Below are 20,676 nucleotides of genomic sequence, written 5' to 3'. Positions count from 1 at the left end.
TTCTCTCTGACGTGTGCAATGCAGGGAGGCAGAATCTGCATAATCAGCTCATTTGCTGCATTCAGCAACAAGGGACATATTCTGCCAGTTCACACCCTCACCAGAAGACTGCTCTAGTAAAGAGGAAATCACCACACTGCAGTTCAACAGACATGAAGTACATTAGCTGGGTAACAGCTAAGAAAATAAGCAAATGAAGATGTATGTAAGTTATTATTACCTCTGTTCCACAGGCAATGGAAATGACCTCTGTTCAAAGGCTGGTTCAGAATCAGAAGGCAAAACTTCGGGTTCCCTGTAAGATAAATGTTGGCTCTCATTAGCAAGAATATTGATTTTTTTTTGTCCTTTTTTTTTAAATTTTATTTTTGCCAGATGCATTTTTGTCCAACCACGTAACTCCACTAATATCCTTGCTTCTCAGGTTTTACCACGGCCAGATTGAAAAACTGTCAGAACTTTGTAACATAACTTTTACTAGGTAGGGTTTTGCTACGTGCTTAATTTATAAGTGACTTTTACTTACCGAAGGCCATCCTCAACAGGACCCCACATCTATACAGCTCTCTCATTTCATCTCCCACTTGCTACTCCTGCCTGGATGCAGCAATTACTGATATGAGCTTACCCTGGTCTCTGTTAATGGGGAAGGCTGGAGGAGACTCCATATGAGATGTCTCTAACCTACACCCAATATTCCATCCTCCTGGAGGATGCAGAACTCTGGCTGCCCTCAGTGGCTTCTGTGCCTGTGTTTTCTTATCATGTACAAGCTCTAATTGTGGTAGATACTCTACAAACAAAGAATGAAAGTCCGTGACCCAGGAGCTAAAAATCAAAAGCTAGTAAAAGCACAAGTGTACTTTAGCCTGTGTTATCTAGGTGATACTGTAGGCTAAAAACCTCAGTGGATTTACCAGCCCAAGTTGATTGAGCTCATAAAGCCTCCTGTCCCTGCAAACGTGCATGCTGAAGGTCGATAATAAACCTGCAGTTAGAAAAGCCTTAAAAGAAAGGAAGGATGTATGATATGACACACTTTGAATTCCAAGAGTAAATACGTAAATCTTTGGCGGCTGCCTGCAGTGGGATTTGCATTATTTCACTTCCTAATTATCTTGCCAATCGTATAGGAATACAAGTTTCCCCTGGAGCTTGATATCCTTAGACAATCAAGTTAATGAATAATATTTGGTCATGTGAAGCAACTATAATTGAAAAAAGAAATCCTCTATCACTAGAAAGTCTTTTGAGAAGATCCAGTACAGCAGGAGGCAGAAGGCCACTGTAGAAGCCTGTGGCCTAAGCCATATCATGTTATCAAGGAAAATACAGCTGGTCAAAATGCTGAAGTTGAAGGAACATGTAGGGATGGGAGTTGGAAGGGGCAGTCTTTAAAATAATTATTTAAATGTGTGATTAGGAGAACAAAGTGAAGGTTAGCAGACTGGGATACCACTATTCTGCCTCTTCTGCACCTTTCCCTTTGAGTGATTTAGGGTTTCCCTCCCCACTGACCCATTTGAGGCTTCAGTTTCCTAAAACAGAAGTAACAGTATTGTCCTCCTTCATAAGTATCAAGAGAAATAGAAATGAAGACCTAGATGATTTTTACTCCATTGAAAATTCTACATGATTATCATAGCCTGGTGCTTTCAAATACCCTCCCTCAAGCCTTCTGCTTCCATCTTTGCTGACATTGTCCTCACTTCCATTTAATCCATGTATATATAGGGGAATAAATTTTCATAGGGAGAGGTGGAAAGACCAAGTAAACAAAGGAAAAGTGAGAAAAGTTTTTCCTGTGCACAGTTTTGCCTTGCCCTTGAACTTTAAGAGAAAGGTAGAAAACAATACATTCAAACTAAGTGCCAATTTCCAGCTGCCTCACAAAATGGGACCTCAGCAGCAGATCTCCTAATGATTGTTAAGTGAGAAAGGCTGCCAACTCCTTGTATTAAACATAATCATCTAGTGATGCTCTTCATTGAAAAGAGCCAGCAAATATCACAGTTTCTGTCACTGGTACAGTAATACAAAGCAGGCACAGGTGCTGTAAGCCTATTCTTGCTGGTGAATCACAAAAGGCATTTCTGTGCCTGTTTTAAACCCTTAAACCATTTCAGCATATGATTTCAGCTTTTCTTTCTGCACATCAGAAGTACTCTTGTTATATATATTAGGGTACATTTCTGAAGCCAAGACCTGGCTGCAGGTGTCTACACTGAGATTTCAGAGGTTGATTTTCAGAGATGACATTTCCAGGAGCTTCCAGTGAGGCCCATAAGAGATGCTGGGTCTACATGTTCAGTTGTTGCAAAGAAGTCAAGAAGCAGATGCCCGCAGCATACAAGAGGTAGGAAATGGAGGGAGTTATGTCTTTAGGGTTCATTGTTGTTTGGGTTTTTTGAAGGGCAGTTATAGGCTGAAAAAGTAGAGAAATGGAAATTATTGTTTCACCTGCTTTTAGAGAAGTGAACACTCCAGTCATTTCAAACCAGTCATTTCATACAATTAAGGCATGATAAAATGCTATGATTAATGGTATGATTAATGCTGACAAAATGAGCCTAAATGTCAATATTTTAATGGTGCCTGCTGAGTTAATACAAAGCTGCACACGAGGCTCAGTCCTCAGTAGATGTAAAACAGTAATAAAATTGGGCTGCAATAATTTACAACCATTGCCCTAAAAACTATTAATATATTGGGACATCTGATGGCAAAGACCATGTCAACAGACAGAATATGCAACATTCATCACTCTGAGAAAAACTGATGAGAACTCACTGTGCCACTGCTCTGAACACTCTACTGGCTATTCATTTGAAAACAAATCTACTTCAAGGCCATTTATCTTTAAAAGCCCTCAACAAATTAGGACACATATCTCCTGGACTGTCTACCCATCTATTTTTCACAAAGATAATTAGCACCCTGACCCAACTCTTACTGACATTGTGCTCTGTTTGGACTAATGGGAAAGAGGTTTCTGTAAGCAAGAAATCACCAGCAATATCCCCAGATATGGATATCTGCACTGAAGAAACTTTTGTGAGCCTTTTGCTAAATGCAGAACAAGTTTCTCTCTTGCATAGTTTCTTCCATTTTTAGTATAATTTTCTCTTTCATTACATACTTTTGCAGCTCTTGCAGCCTGAGCAAATTCAACCATCTGCAGCAAAAGCAGAAAAAACTGCTCCCTACAAAACCTGCAGCTTATTCTTGATATTTACATCAACTCAGAGAACAAATGGAGTCAAGTCCCATGGTCAAAGTCCTCCTGTAGAAGAATTAAGGCCTGTGATGTGCAGGCCTACAGAAAAGGAGGATGACTATAGGAAACTTTTACTTGCATTTAAGGAACCACATTCTCCCCCCCTCTTGTTTTTCTATTTGATGCTTATAAACCTTGCAGTCTTACAGGCATAACTTACTCAATAAGAATGAACATGGGCACAACTATGTGAACAGGCAGTTACATGAAAAAACACAGCTAAAAAATCTTCTAGCAGACTTGGAAAATCCTAATCTTTGAATAAAGCTGGATCACTTTTATTCCTGTTGGAAACCTTTCCTAAGTTACAAATCAGTCCATCAATCAATCAATCAACAATGCCTACAAGTTTCTACACTGGCATCATCATCTCATCCTTCCTGAAAGCTTTTTTCTCTTTCTTCTTTCCAAAATTATTTAGCTGTACTTCTTTAATGAAACTTCTCAAATAAAGCATGAGAAGCAACTTTTCTTGCTTTGAAAAGGGCTTTTATCAAAAGTGTTGTGAACATCCCTGATAGCCTATGCACTGCCTATGCAGTGACTTTTTAGCACATTGTAACTCACTGTGAACAATTCCAATATATTTTAGAGCATAGATTTGCTATTCTAAAATCCTTCTTGGCTTCTCCCCATCATATTGTATTTATCTAGTTATTTTATATTTATAATATCATTTTGCATTTTTAATTGATTTCTCTTTGCCACGTGCCAGTCTTAAGGCTGTATGTCCATCACAAAGCATAGGTAAAAGAAACACATATTTTTAAAGACAACCTTTACTCTGGTAGCCAATAAATTAATATATGCCACTTTGCCTCCTTTCAGTGTTAGAATCATATCACTAAAGAGTTTTTCTGCATATTGCGAGGATGTTGGCATTGAATTTTCTAAAGCGGGGAAAAACTTTCAATGCTTCAAACAAGAGGCCTTTGGTAAAGATCACTGCTATTCCCAGACTTTCTGACATGATGCAAGTGGGAATACACAATGGGGGGGGACATGCTGTGCTGAGATACAGGCATGCCTCAAGGTGCTGACAAAGTACGACTTCAAATTCAGAGTTTCAGCCACACCAAAGTGGCTTCCACTAAACAATTAATGTTTTGGGTTTGTTTCTTTGGTATTTACATTTTACTATTTGCCTGAAGAGGAGCCATTCCTCTCCTTTCCAGTGTTCTATCAAACATCAACAAAGAAGGAGGTTCAGTGCTGAGGAAGAAGCAGGAAAGAGACAGGTAGTATAGGGGCAGAGCTGAAAGTTGGAAGATGGTTATAGGTTCCCAGAAAATTTGTGTACTGATAGAAATATACCTAAACACCCAAGATGCTAATCAAGATCCATTGAAAAGACACTGCAGTTATACACATTCGTGATCATATAGGTGGACATCCAAATATACAGCAGCATCTGAGAGAAAAACCTCTGAATGATCTGACTGAAAATTTCTTCCTTCTCATGTTTCTGCTCTCACATCAGTCTACAGATACACCATGATATATCAATAAACCAGGACAGCAAAAACAAACAAAAAACCCACACCAAAAAAAACCAAAAATCCCCACAAAAATAGCCAAACAAAAACCCCACAATGAACTAAAAACCCAAATTAAAAACAAAACAAAAAATAAACCGTCTCTGAAAAAAAAAAAAAAAATTGGTTTCCAGTAACATAAGTTACTCAGAAAGTTATTACCCATCAGATTAATTTTAAATGAACAATCACTGCCCACTTAAATGTCAGACTATGTAGGAAGGGACAAGGTTGTTTTTCACAGTTTCAAAACTGACAGATAAGAGAGGTGAGAAACAGGGCTGAGGCTGCTCTTTGGGCAGTTGATGTTCCTTCAGCTGCACAAGAATTAACACCAAAATTGTGATTGTAAGAATTCCAGGTAAGTCAGATTTACTGAGAGCCTATCATAATAAACCCTTGAGAAAGCAGTTCATGAAACCAGCAAACATAACAAAACCACAGTGACAATCGATCTGGCTGTTGCTACAGATCACCACAGCAAGATTACTGTGGGTTTTCAAACTAAAACAAAGGAGTTTGGGGATCAGCACCAAATTAACACAATTTTCTGCCAAGTAAGCACCTGTCTCCAAATGTTAATTCAAAACTGATAAAATTCTTATTGAAATGGACCATTTAGTTCAGGGCTTTTTGAAGAGCTACCATCCACTTCCCACACATACTCAAATGGAACAATCTCACCACCAAGAATGAAGTAAATTACTGGTTAGAAACTAAGGGGGATTCCTCATTTCCTGAAAGGCTTTCATCATGGTTTTTTGCTTTTTGTTTTTTAGACATCGAAAAACCCAACAGTAGTTTCCGACCCGCTACACACATACAATTCTTAATTTACTTGCTGATACAGCACTCCTTAAAAGTTGGCTTCTGATTCACAAGACAAGACTCTGATTTTATCAGTTAATATCTTTGACAGCTCACTATGAGTAGTATGTAGATCTACCTTAGCAAGTAGCATAGCCGAATAAAATCAGTCTGTAAAGCAAAACTGTTGGTGCTGAAGGTATGATATTCACATCACACACGTTTTGGGAGAAAGGAGGAGAGGGAGGCTACTTCAGGTTCAGTTTAGCCTGGTTTTGTAGACCCATTAGCAGTAGGAGAGCATTATGTGCACTCCTGCAGCACATTTTTATCCAAAGGAAATTAGTTTACATATTCCAAAACCACCCTGCAACATAAAGCAAACCACAGCAAACAGGCAGGATCATGCAACTTGCGTCAAAATTATATTCTTCATCCACAGTAAAATACTAATGTAAATATGCCAATAGCCACATGGCTTCTGGCTTCTGAATTTTTATTTGTATTTTATGCTGCAAGATCAGTTTAACTTACATGACACTTTTGTAATTTTATACTCATCAAAATTTGGCTCTAAACTTAAGATTTTTTTAATTTTAGAGGCAATCTGACACTACCTATCATGTATGGAAGGTGTAAGGGGGACTTGAATCAAAATTTATAAATATAGCATTTTTAACTCCTGAAAAAGCACTTAACATCATACCCTGAGATGCTATTTCTAAGGTTATCTTTTAGGTTAAAACCTCACTTTGAACAGAGCAAATAGTGTACCTTATACAAAAATACTCCTCATTCTGCTTTTCTCTTTCTTGAACCAAGATTTCCCCCAACAGTGCTTTCTTTCTTGGGGAAACCCAGTACTCTGCTGAGATACCAAGGACTATAAAAAAGGATAATTTCCTAGGACCATTATGCAGACCAAATCAACACTATAAAATATAAACATTTCACATGTTAAAAGTTTCACAACTCCTGCAGAACTACTACTCTGAAAATAGTTAAACTTCAAGTCAGTAAAATCTACTTCCTCCATCTGTGCTCTTGCTGAAAAGGTAGTTGTCAGCTTTAATTCAGAGAAACAGTTAAGCTTAGACTACTGTATTAATTATAGCCATTGCTTATAAAACATTGCGTAGCTGCTTTTTTCCACACTGAATCCCAAGCCTCCAAACAAGCCATTTAATTTTCCTCATAACAGTGACAACTCCCATAATAAAACTGCACAAATTATGTAAAAGGATCACAGACCCTAACAAACATGTTCTCAAACTTCTTGAATGTATAAATTAAACATGCATACACAACTGATTTTTGTGCAAAGGCACTGTTATCCCTGTCAATGCATCTTAGTGTTCATTTTTTCATGTAAATTCTATTGATTTTTAAATATTTTGCAGCTCCTAATTCTCCAGGCAAATTCCAGTAAGAAGAGTAGGAAGAAGAGGGGATTTGTGCAAACAGTCTTATTGAAAAGCTGCAATGTGTTACCCTCTGGAGAGCACTCTACAAGAATTTATGTGGATGAATTCAAACCAACTAATTTCTCACAATAAGTTGCAAACATGGCCATACACATGGGATAATTTACCCACATCATCAACCACTGTGCCAAGAAGGGTGCCATGCCTTGCAATGAAATTTTTCAATTAATGCTGGTGCTTCTCTGGAGAATGTGAGAGCTGCATTTCTGATTTCAGTATGTGATGGGATGCTTCTTTTTATCCCAAGTCCTATAGTTTATAGCTGCATTTCTGAGTACCTTGGACTTCTGCTCTTTATGTGTCAAACATCTCAGTCTGGTCAAGCAGAATAAGGTCACACAATTCCCAGTAGTGAATCTTCAGCTTTAGATAACTTGTCCAGCATCACAAAGAAACTTCATGGCTGGATTCAACTCTCTAGGGCAACACAGAACTCAACTGAATCATGAGAACTGGCTATTTAAATAGAAATCCTAACCACACTTACTATTATGTACATGGAAATGATGCTTGTGTCCCATTACCAACTCTCATTTGAAAATAAACACAGTGGAGTAACCAGTCACATTGGGAGGGGCAGCAATGTACACAAACCATAAAACAGGCTTTTCAAGGCACACCCTGGCAGATGCACCATGTGCCACTGCAAGGCCTTTGGTTTGATTTGCCCCACACTCTCGTCCTTGTCTCGAGGGACGTGGCCAAACCATACCCATCATTCTGCACCTTGTGCAATCTGGACTTTCATTTCCAGCCAAGCACAGCAAAGGTCAGAATTAACTGGAAGCAGCAGTGGTTGGTTTAGCTGAGATATCGCCTGTTCACTTACACTCTTACAGTTTTCAAGATTGGACTCAAATTATCCAACAATCCAACAAAGAGAGATTTCTGGTATAGGCACAGTCAAGTAGAGGTCTACAATATTATTCAGATATGATTTATCCTGTGGCATGAAAAAAAATAGCCAGGTGATGCTGAAGTGATGAATAGGAAGTGAAATAGCAGGAGGAAAGAATTCTGTGCAGAATGAGAAGACTAGTCACCAGGGTTACAGAATCAGGGTTACAACTTTCACACGTACGGTGAACTTTTAAAATGCATTAATTTCACTACAACTACATTATAAAAAAATACTAAATGCTTTTTTTTGTTATTCACAGGCAAGTCATCATCTGAAACAGAACCCATTTGACACCTTTTGATACCAGTTGGAAGACCTTATAAGACAAGAATTAGACAAACAGTCCTGCTATAAAAATATTGATAGTCTTATGGTAAAATTGACTTTAGTGTTTAAAACTTCTAGGCACAGACCATTAGACTGGAGCTTAAATCTGCATCAAAGTAAAAATGAAAGCAAATCTTGAGAAAATCTAAACAACAATTACTATTCAAGGAAGTTCCAACCTTAAATGAAAACCAAGGAGATGCGTTCACTTTCTCGCTCTGTAATAGTCAGGATGAATGTAATGCCCTCCATGCATTTTAAAAACACAGCATCAACACTGTCTGAATACATCACACTAACAATACTTGTTATCTGGTATGTCTCTATTTCCAAGGAGACAACCAGGCATACAAGCTCTACCAGCAGTCGATACTGTCAGCTCAATCTGCACACAGCAAGGGCAAGGTGACTTCAAGGAATCACAAGGCAGAGCAGGCAGATGTCAGGAGTCTCTCTGGGCAAATGGGTACAAAGCACAATCCCATCAGCAAACATTCAGCTCAGCAAACAGTACAGTGCCATTTCTATGGTCAACAGATATCTTTAGGTATTTTCTACAGGATTAACAAAACGTAATACGCATTTAATGATTTGCATACAGGAGTACTGTCCAAAGAGTAAGAACCATTGGAACACAGAAGTGCCTGACTGCACAGCATTTAGAACCCCTGCTTGCTGCTACCAAGTGCTCCACTGAGCCTTCGGTTCCTGGCACTAACATCTCCTATGCACATAAAAGTCTGAATTCTATTTGCACCAAGATGCACTTTAAGAGGCTGACAGAATCCGATGCCTCTCTTGATGTCAAAACACCACTCCTATCCACCAACAAGACATTTCTCTACTGATCTCACTGGAAGCACACATTTCAAGTAGATGTTTTTGGAGCATACCTATTAGATCCTGCTTCACAACGTCAGCTATCTCATTTTTAAAAACTGGGAAGGAGATATACCTTTTATCAGCATGGATAAAGTTAGTGTGTGCCTTCAGGAGACTGATGACCCACATTCAGGTTCCCTCCTTATCAAGAGGGAATTGACATCCAAATTCAGTCAAGACAGCACTCTCCCTCCCAGACATGACATTACTCTTGGGGAAGAAGATTCTTCCCTCCCTGCTACAAAATGAAATATATGATGGGACTATTTTCATAAAACAGTTAAACATGAGTAGCCTGTAGAAGTCTGATTCTGCAGTCCACTGACTTAAAGTTTGTTCTCCAATTTATTCAGACAACTCTTTTCCACTTTGAATACATCCTCCAATTACTTCACCACGGTATTACAGGATTATATCCATTGCCTCCTCCCTAACGTGTGACATGCTGTCGGAGAACAGCGTAACCTCTGGTTTTGCAGGATAATTTTCAGGCAAGAAGAGTGGTTTTCTATCTATCTTCAGAATACTTGGCACTAGCAGTAATAAAAGGAGGGAATAGTTTTCTGCAACACAGCATAAAATGTCCAAATCCAACAGAGCAGGATTTTAGATGCTTCAGTCTTCCCACTTCTCATGATATTCCCACTGCCAAACTCAGCTTGATTCCTCCTTAGTACATTTACACTGATGGATTGTACACTTTGTATACAATTTCTCCCTCTTCCCTTTATATACAGTCCCACTACCATGCTGAGGACAAGTACACCATCATATGAAGTCCAGTGTGCATCCACTGAATAGCCCAGGGGCTAAATTCCAGTAAAATGCTGTGAAGGTACACAGCAAAGTCCCATCTTCAGAAAGGGGAAAACAGGCATTATGTGACTGTAGGAAGATCACACTCCTATGCAGCAAATGAGTCAATACAAAAAAACAAAAGTTCCTTTCCGCTCCTCAGCTTTATCTGGTAAGACACACTACAAATCACAAATGGCTTCTGGCCAAACTCCAGTGTGGACAATTACAGGCTTCTCTTTCCCTACTTCTGTTCAGCCATCCAAATACACTATCTTTCACTGTCCTGGACTCATGTGTACTAATTAAGCACTTATTTAAAAGCACAAAGCATTCAACCAGGCCACAATGTACTTTGGAGATGGCTGGATTTTGTATTTAGTAAGTTCACCGAGTTTTAAAAAGTTGAGTAAATTGTGACCCGTGTAACATTCATTATTAACTCCTCAGATATAATGGATGAGACTGATGAGGCATCTCCCAGTGACTCCCAGGATTTTACCTCATATGCTTCCATGAAAATCTATGCTGAGACAGTTGGTACTGTAACACCCCAAACCCCTTTGGGGTGCATGTCAGAAAGGACATTTGCGCCCATACCACCTTTTCAGTCTTGCTGTTTTCATAGCAGATTATTCCGTACTTTGAGGTCCAGAGTTACATCCAGAAGGTTCACAAAGGCAAAGAGGCTTTCCAGATGGTCGTAACAACAGCCCACACCAGCAGTGGTGGCAGTGGGAGGGTGTTTGGGCCTCTGGAGTAAGATTCTGGCAAAGAACGACGAGGAGGGGAATGTTTTCTTATATTACAACTAGAGTTTTTAACAGATATAGGAAGAAAAGAATGAATTTAATTTCCCAACATTTAAAAACATTTCACTCCTAAAATTGTCTTCTGATTTCACAAACTTTATTTTATTATTTCTAAAGTTAATTTTTTTTTACCATATGAAGGCAGCTCCATTTTGCTGCCTGTTTTAGGACATTCTATAACTTTACATCCACCACTGGCTTCTTAAGAAAACATTTTTTAGAACCTTCTTGTATATATTTTATAAATAGATAAATCTACACTTGGAGAAAACAAGGTAAAATAAACAAAAAGAAAGACAAAAAACCACAAAGGTGATGAAAACTGCATTACATTATCAGTCAGGTAAGGAATTTTTATGTAAGCTGGATGAAGTTCCTCTTCACATTTTATTCTGTAATATGTCATTGTGCTGCATCTGGCAGAAAAATAAGACCTAAAATCAAAGTTCTGTGGACTGAATAGCTACAATAAGCTTACTTAAATCAGGAACTAACAGCTGTCTCTTGGAATAAAACTAGGGGGTGATAAAGAAACAAAAAGAGAACACTATCAGAATATCGATGCTTCTTCCATAGGTAAAAAATAATTACCTAATGTGGAAAACTTTGTAGTGAGAGCTGTTTAAGGTTCATGTAACTTTTAAACAAGATTGAAAAAGCTGTTTTCAAGTAAATGGTGTGATAGCATCACTGGGATCACTGTAGTCTGGCAGAACAGACACCATATCCAGCAAAGATCAGCTCTCAAAAAAGTAGGTCATGCCTGTAAGGGACTACTCACTCAAGCTGACCCTCCAAATCATTATGACAAACTGTTCCCATAAGATACCTGTCACACTAATAAAGTTTGGTAGGTTTAGTCACTACACAAAGCCTATGATAAGTGCTTTTATTGTAAGTCACTTGCGCTAGTTTATGGTCCCTTGTTTTGACAAGCTGCAGATGATATATAATTAAAGAGAACTGTTACTTTCTTCCTTTTCTCACAATACAGTAAAGCCTGTAAATAAACACAAGCTCTGGGACCATTAAGAGAGGCTCTTGTTTGCAGACTGTCTTTTCAACCAACTACTTCAATTTCAATGCTAAAACTGTCAAGCTTAATTAAGAGTTATGGGGCATAACCATTTCAAAACCATAAATCTATACAGCAGAAAAGTATAATGACTGCCTTAGTGGACATCTCTTTTTAAATAAGCAGTATCTCTTACCAAGACCTAATTTAAGTTCCTTATACACAACATTGTATTGTAAATAACTTTATTACTTCTCCTGAAGTGAATATTAAGACTAGCATAAAGTATTTTCATCCTGATGTCTTTTGGTTTATTTGACTATTTAAAGTGGACCTCAAAGCACATTCTACTGCTTATGCTGCTACTCCATCCAAGTCCACCAGAGATCTTTGTGATCCTCCAACATGTTTGCAGAGAACTGCCTTTCTCTCCAGCTTCTTTCAATATCTTGTTTTCTAAAGTCTCTTTGACTTTTGAGTGTGCACAGCTGTTCACACATCCTCACAGCTTCAGGCAGAAAGATACAGAGTTCACCATTGAAGGACTCCCCTTTAAAAACATCCTTAGCATTCAGCACTCCCAGCCTGAGACACCAGCGGCACAGGCCAAAAAATCCACCAAAACAGCATTGTAGGGCAGGTGTAGATGTAAATCTTAAATCCACATTATCCATTCCAGAAGAACCACAAATTTCCATGTTAACAGTGGTTATAGTCTTCTACCATAACCTCTGCAAAATCAGTGCTCTAGGGAGCACCCAACCCAGTCAGAAAACCTAATGCAACCTCAGTCATATTGGTACTTTCAGCCAGAAATTAAAATTTAACAGACAACTGATTACTGCGTTTCAAAGGTTTGAACCTCACAGTACTGGAGGGATTCTAAAATCAATTGAATGTTGCTACTTTCAGTGTGAAAAAAGTCCCACATACAGTCTTACCATTAAGTTTCACATAGTTAAGGTGATTTTCTGGACTTTGCAGCAAAGGAGTTACCCTTAAAATACAAGTCCTAAAGGCTTAAACCTTTAAGGGTGATTGAATCAGTATCATGTTTATTACTACTTCTTAATCTAATAACTTTTGTTATGTGATTGCATGAGAAAGCTGTCTCCACCTGCTTCATGGACTAACAGATGAATTCATTTTACAGAACTGATGATCACATAATAGTCAGTCTAGAGGCAGCCCCTTAAAATAAAAGTCTTAAAGGAAACTTAAATTATTTCTATCCTGATGAGCACTTTTTTATGTGTTAAACAACATTTGGATCTAGAGGAAATAATGGCTGCATCTAAAAGCATAATTTATGCAGACTAAACACAACTCTTATCAGCTGTTTATCAGATCCAGAGAGGAACAGCAAATACACCCTGGTCAGCATGTAAGTACACTTGGGGAGAAGATACTTAGAAAAGGAGCTACACTTCTCTCTTCTTCATTACCCTATCTGGAAAATGTGGTTAATAATAATAATGCTCTGAACTTAAATTTCCATTTGTAGATTTAAAATCACTTTATAAAGGTGCATAAGCATTATTATTCTCATTTCACAGTTGGCCTCACTAAGTACAGAGATTTGTAGCAATTTGTATGAGAAGCAGCATCACCTAGTGAATAAATTAAGACTCTGAAGTTATGTCCCCAGGGTTTTCTTCCCAGCTAAATTGTAAACTTCAGACTACACCAATATGCACTGTGGCAAAACCAGACACAGTCCATCTGAAATTGGAGGGTTTCTGCATGGGAATAGGCACACAAGCCAGGAATACATAACATAGAGGAAAAGAATTTCTGCCTTACATTGATCTAGTCACTTAAAATAAACTTTCTGCAGCCACGGGGAGATGGACATCACAGATGTCATCAGAGCGTTCAAACACACACAAAAAAATGAAATTACATCTTTCCAGAAGAATAAAGGAAATAATAAGATACATAGCAGTGGACAGCCTGAAGTTTAATCAGGAGAGAACTCCCTAACCACCAGCATCAAAATCTTCTCCTCTCTTGTTGACAAAAGATATCTCATGCAAATTTCCTGCAATAACGTTTCTCTTACTCAATATTATTCCTCCTTTGGACAACAGCTCCTGCACGTGGCAACAATCTTACAGGTGGGTTTTAAAATTTGTCATGAAAAGCATTTCTCTGTGGTAAGGATTCAGGAAAATACTGAGTACATCTTCTCTGTTAACGGAAATAATTTTAGTATATTTTATTCTCAAATATCAGTTGGTCACTTAGGTTAAACTTTAACATTTCCAATTACACATTAGACTAAAGGCTAAAAACAAGGGAGCAATATGATATTTTTTCTTTTTAGAATTATGGGAATGATAAAAATCAGGCTAAAAGGCTAACAGGTAGATAGAAGTATTTTCAAGCTTAAAACTATTATCTATTCTTCAAAAAGCTGCTTAATTTCAGAGCCAGGCCAATAAAGTCAAAATAATCTCTCATCAAAACTACTCCAACTTTTTTTCCCAAATATCAGTTGGCCAAGAAAGAATACCAACACAGTTAAGAGATTAAGCCAAAAACATGTTTGCAGGCTTTTAAATTTAAATAAACAGAGGCCTTAAGTATTTAAAAAACTGGCATATTACAGAAAAATTACAAGAGTTGCCACTGAAATTAATCTGAAATAGCTTGTACACATGAAACTTGTAGGACAACCAATTTCAGACACATGGGGGGAAAAACAAACAAAAGTGAGTGTCAAAACAAAAATAAAAAGTTAAATGTTTTTAATGCAATAATAGTTTACAAAGTTTTATATGGAGTATGAGTATAATATTAGTTAGATCAAATTACTTCTCCAAGCATAATATGTTGGACAAAAACCAGGAGATAACAAACTGGGGTTATAGTAAAACATGATTTTGCCACACATGTTGACACCCTGCAAAATTTTGCAATTCATAAACATATGGTTCAAACAACTATCAAATAATTTAAATTTAATAACAAAATAACTTTTTTCTACTCTACTATTCTCGTAATCACAGAAAAGCCTATTCGAATTAGTCAGAAAAAACCCAGCTGCAGCAGTTCTCTCTTCTGTTTCAGTTTGTGTAAAGACATAAATCCATGATGGATTCGTGTTAATTTATTCCCAGGGCAATACCTGGTATGCTGTATTTTTGGAGAGTTTAGGAGCATTTATTTACACGTTTACCTCTCTAACATGCCTTGACTACAACTAGAGTCAAACTATATTGGTCAAACTATAACAGGTGAATGTGAGTTGATGATAGTGGCAGGCAGAGCAGAACCTTTGGATGATATTCAGAAAACCAAAGATGTGCAGTCAAGACCTCTCAATCAGTTCTGCCAGACAGCACAGTGAGTGACCCTTAAAGGAGACAATCTCAGTGAAAGCACTTTTCCCTCCCCAGCCAGGGCATTACAGGGCCCCCCACCTGGGAGTGTCTTCCACACACAGGACTCATTACATCAGGGAAGATGGTGCAGGGGAGCCTAGAGCTCTGCACAAAAACATCACCACAGAAGTAGCAGAATAGTGAGCTGCTGTTTTAGTGTACTTCTGTGTTAGCTTTTGCTTTAACTCCTCTATAACTGTACGACAACCAAATCAAGATTTCCTGTCAGCATGATGTACTGGGAACACACATTTCCCCCCGCTTGACCGCTCTTGGGCTTCTTATGCCACCTCCCACTCCCTCCCTAAAGCCACAACAAAGATCGCTATCAACCAATATGACAACACCTAACAAGGGCACAGCTGATAAACTCCAAGTTTGATCCTGTCTACAATGCTCATATGCCTCCAGCAGATGATTCACCTGCTTTTGAAACAGGAGGTAGCGTTACAACTAAATGCAGATGAGGAACATGCATCAAATGTAAGTTTTTATTTTAGAAAGCATATTCAAGGAGCACCTCTAAATATGGGTAGGATGAAAGAAGAGAAGCATGAACACTGGTCCCATCAGGACTGGGTTGATTTTCTAGTTTGGCATGTGAATGTAAATGAATCTTTAATCAGCATTCATAATTTCTGCACCAGGACAAAGTTAGAGGAAGCAGAAGTTAAAGGAGGAAAATAAAGAAGGCTGAAAGCGTAAAAATATTCATGACATACACACATGTGCACACTCCCACACATCCAGCAAGCCCTACTTTGCCATATGGGATTACTGCTCTGTATTTAGGTAATGGATTAAGCATCAATAATTTTTTAAAAATATGAATATTACTTTTCCAATAACAATAAGTCAAGGATTTAAAATAGAAAAGCCTTTTTAATGAAAAACAAATGGCATTTAAAACTTGATAGCCTTTAGGTCTGATAAAAAAGTCAAAGCCTTTTTTTAAAGAAAAGAAACTTTCTTTAATAATCTCAGGCACTGCAATGCACAAAAGGCACCACTTGCAATGCAGTGAGTGCTATTATGGCAGTCTGGCTACAGCAAATGATAGGATCCTAATGGAAGAAAAAACATATGCCTTCAAAAAAGATGGAAAATGGTTTAAATCAGATGAGGGGCCATTAACTTTTTCTTTGAAGAACCCTTTTAAAAAACATTAGCAGGTGTAAACACTCTTAACTCTAGTGATGACAAGGCAAATCAAACAAATCTTCAGGGACCTCTAACTAAAGAAAAGGCGTTACAAGATTTAGGGCAACTTTCCAAGATTAAGCACACAGTGAGATGGCACATGGCATTTACTCATACTGACACTGCTGTCTGGGGTACCACCAGCACAATTTGTGGGGACTTAGGATATTGTCATCTTATTGCAAAAGTTCCATACCTTCTTGGTGATTTCTCATGGACAGCTCCTTACAGCACTGACTTCTTCTTCACAGCACAACCAAAAAACTCCAGCCCACTTCTCACGCAGCTAACCCACTCTTTTACAGCACTCATCCCTACTAGACACAGCTGTGGCCTGCTAAGGGCAGGCCTGTTCCTAATCTGTGGTGATTAGTGCAGCTGCAACTCCTCAGGGGTGAGATTGCCTTCTGCACTATCTTTATTTTCTTACACTCTATCCTCCCACATTAGGAAGCACTGAGACATACCCAAGCTGGCAGTCATGACTGGTGAAAGAGTCTAATAACCAGATAAATATGTCACTGGCACAATCAGGTACAGTCAAACCTGAATTTAATGGGCACAATCCCCATCCCAGGGACTGCCACAGTGTTCAGATGATTTGCTAAGTTTGAGCCCTTTGGGGAGCTCCTAAACTCACAGCTGGAAATTCTCTGTTGATTTTCTAAAGGGCCACAATTTCACCCCATGTGCCAAGTAAAAAAGTCTGTGCCACAAACTTTACTTCATCTTCATGCCATTTTCCTGAACCACAGTAAAAGAACAGCATGTTTTGACTATTAGGATAAAAACTAGTGCAAGAAATTCTAGATATGAAGTGTGCCCACAAGTGTTTCACTTTCAAAGAGGCAAAAACAAGTAAAAGCTTTGGCAAAACAGCTGTTATGTTGCAGTCTCTCTTCCAGCCTTTCTTCATCCCTGGTATGCTGCTGACTTTTAGCTTTATCCTATCCCAACATTCCAACCAGCACACAGTCTTACCACCTTAAGCTTATTGAAATAATCAGTACCAACAAGACCATTAACACACTAGACTTACCTCCAACAGCTGCATTTGAAGGATTTAAGAACCACTGAAAGCCAGTTTCATTCTCCCTTAATATTACTGTTTTAAAAATGTATTAAATTCTTATGTGTCACATATTCTAAGAGAATGCCTTCCCTTGCTTCCTTTTTTGCTATAATGATGATCAGATAAAACCGGTGAGCAACACTACTTTTTTTTTTTTTTCATTTTCCAGAGAGAAGATAATGTTTTAGATGGATGTGCCCTATCAACTGCAGTATGCAATTTAATGAGGAAAGTTTCACACCTGTAGTTTTAAAATCAATGAAGTTTCAATGGTGAAAAAACAAAACAGCAGAGTGCAGATGAAGGTTTACTTCTAACTCTCGATTCCTTAGAAAGCTAAAATCACCACCATATACAACACAATAAAACTACATATGGTCCTTGCCCTGCAAAAATCTTGTTGAGGCTTTTTGGTTTTGGTTTGTTTTGGGTTTGTAGGCTTTTTTTAATAAATGTAAACCTTTACTTCTCAAAGCATTTTGAAATTCAAATGACAATTCAACGGACTGCTAAGTATACCTCTATAGACACACAAATTAATATTTTCTTCTAATTACCTTATTTCTCAGATATGGAACGTGAAAAAAAAAAATCACATAACTTCAGCATTAAAATAAGAGATTAAAATGCCTCATTTGGCACCAAATGCTATCATCATAAAAGAAATGAGGGAACCTGAAACGTGTTTCCACTTTTTAAATATCCAGTTCAAATCCAAAAGCCATGAATTTCAAAATAATTTGGACCTGAACTGAGTAACCATCCAAACATTCTTGAGTGACAACAGAAAAATTGCTTATAACATGTCCTGACCTCCAAAAATTGAAAAACACTAGCACTCTAGTAGAAACTTGATGCTAGGCAGCTACCTAGAAGAGGAAGTGTTTACAAGGTCACCAGCAAGCCAGGCAGCCAGCCTGCTGCAGTGCTTGCACAATGAATTAGGCTAGATCAGTTAAGTAAATACAAGATAAAAGTGCAGATTTCCAGATGAGTAGGGTTAGGGAATTTCTTGGGTATGGCAGTGTATCACTTCATCTGCTCTGCATCTTCATATCAAACCCCACCAAACAAAACCAAAGTCACCCACTAAATTAACTAAGGCACAAATCAAATCTATGTACAAATACACGAATGGGACAGGACTGCAGGGGAACATGTCTCAAGCTGTTTATCTTCTAGCATCAGTCTCATTACGTGGTGATGACAATGGGAAAATGCCAGCAGCTCACAGCCCTGGCAGCAGACAATGAACTTAGTGTTACAACTTACTTTAGAAGGTTTTTGACCACTCACACAAAGCAAAAGCATATTGACAGTAGTTCTATCCAACCACTAGAAGCACATCTACCTTTTGTTAAAATAATGCTTATTTTGAATACAATACCTACTTGTAAGCCTTAAACCATAATACTCAGAGCTCCATTATTACGCTTAGAACTTCTTAATATATTTCTAGATATACTTTTCTGTAGCTTAGGGAGTTATTCTAGACAAGCGCTAATACACAGACCATTGTTCTATTTGTCCTTACTCTTCTACTTCTTTTATAACTTTTCTACTGACAAATCTTAAGGCTACTGCTTAGCTCTAATCTCAGTTCTGCTGTCTCTGAGGCCTGCCTTTTACAGCTTTCCCAAAACCCTCTGATTTTAAAGATTCCCACAACTGACAGTCAAGCTGTACAAATTGACATTTTGGGTGCACAGCAGCATTCCCAGGGAGCCAGCTCAGACACAGCTGCTACACAATTACACTCAGGTGTATTTGGATTCTGCTCTCCAGCCCCACCAACCATGGTGACCACAGAGAGGGACAGATGTAAAACTGCCTCTCAGCCAATATCTCCCTTTAACACTTGAAAATGGCACTTCAGCAGCATTTATTATACAAGGTTCAAGCTCTCTCCTTCAAAATGCCACAGCTTTCACCTGCACATTTAGGCCTACCCATTATGCAGTACTTCCTCCAGGCCTCTCCACCTTAGAAGAGTCTACGAGGCAGTAACAGGAAATTCTGCTAATTAGAGCTTACCAACAGTAGAAATCTTTAGAACTGTGGCTAGCAGGGTGATGGATTTGGCAAGCTGCTGTCAAAGATTGCTGAATCCACAAAACATTTCATTAAAACTTATTTTCCAAAGTTCCCTATATAAAGATCTGTTCATATTTGTGTCAAGCTCACAGCAGTTAATGCAGTCACCATACCGAAGTTTTTCTTTTGCTAAGCAGATGTTAAGAAGAGAAAATATAATATCTTTGAGAGAGGAAGTGCAAAACCTACCCCACAACCATCCTTTTCCTAAGCCACATTCCCAGTATGTACACTTCCAAGTCTTTGTGGAGCTTGGTTTAGAGAATGCAACAACTTTTGGTGAGGGTTCTGGGCAGAAGTTTGGTTTTTAGGTAACCCAATTCACTGCCTGGGCCAAATGAAATCTTCAGGTATGCACAGAAACAGAAGACAGCTGTCAAATCAACAAAATTAACACCAGCTTCTGCCCCCACACTCAACCCTAGGAAATTTTAGTTGCAGTTCCCTGGGTTTTTACTAGAGGTTTTTGTATCTTGTCTATCAAAATATTATGGACATACTGTATACATAAAACCAGCCCAGATGGAATGACAATAAACCAGCACATACTTACTAGCCTCTGTTTCTGCATGCATAAAACACGTGGGTAAAAAAAAAAAAAAAAAAGATAAAGATATTGACACATCTTAAATAATGTTCTTACAAATTGGCAGAAGTACTGGGCATATACAGAGTCAGATGTGACAGAGAGAGATAATAGTGAGTTGTTGAGCTTTACAGTGAGTGCAGAAGCAGCATTCTTTTTTAACCTGAACTCTCCATCACACTTGCGTTTACTATGTCTGATATTCCAGTGGAAATGTGATTTGATGTCTTTTGAAAACAACACTTCACTATGACTTTAAATTATTCCCCATGGGGGACCATTTTACTGCAACATGCTTTGCTTACTAGCTCTGCTGCTTCCAGCAAGCTGCTTGATAGATGCCAAAGATGAAGATGAGCTCTGTAATGCACATTTTTGGATGACTGAAGACAAAATTCTCTGCTTCTTGGCATAGTTTTCCAAATGATCATGATTCTTAGAGCATTCATTACTGTGTACTAAGGCAATCTATATTTCTGTCAAATCCTGTTATTTACAATTTA

The 20,676-nt window shown here is 38.2% G+C and overlaps 1 protein-coding gene across 1 annotated transcript in view; it reads right to left on the bottom strand.

Annotated features, from left to right (window-relative positions):
- TPK1 (thiamin pyrophosphokinase 1) overlaps nucleotides 1-20,676 on the bottom strand; it is a 303,096-nt gene that overhangs the window by 245,507 nt on the left and 36,913 nt on the right. The window contains exon 2 of the mRNA XM_058814272.1: nucleotides 221-295. Within this exon, the coding sequence (XP_058670255.1) occupies nucleotides 221-295 (75 nt within the window). The remainder of the gene's footprint in view (nucleotides 1-220; nucleotides 296-20,676) is intronic.

This window comes from Ammospiza caudacuta, chromosome 1 (genome assembly GCF_027887145.1).
Source record: "Ammospiza caudacuta isolate bAmmCau1 chromosome 1, bAmmCau1.pri, whole genome shotgun sequence".
In the NCBI taxonomy this organism is placed as follows: Eukaryota; Metazoa; Chordata; class Aves; order Passeriformes; family Passerellidae; genus Ammospiza; species Ammospiza caudacuta.
This window is presented reverse-complemented; position numbering and strand designations above follow the sequence as displayed.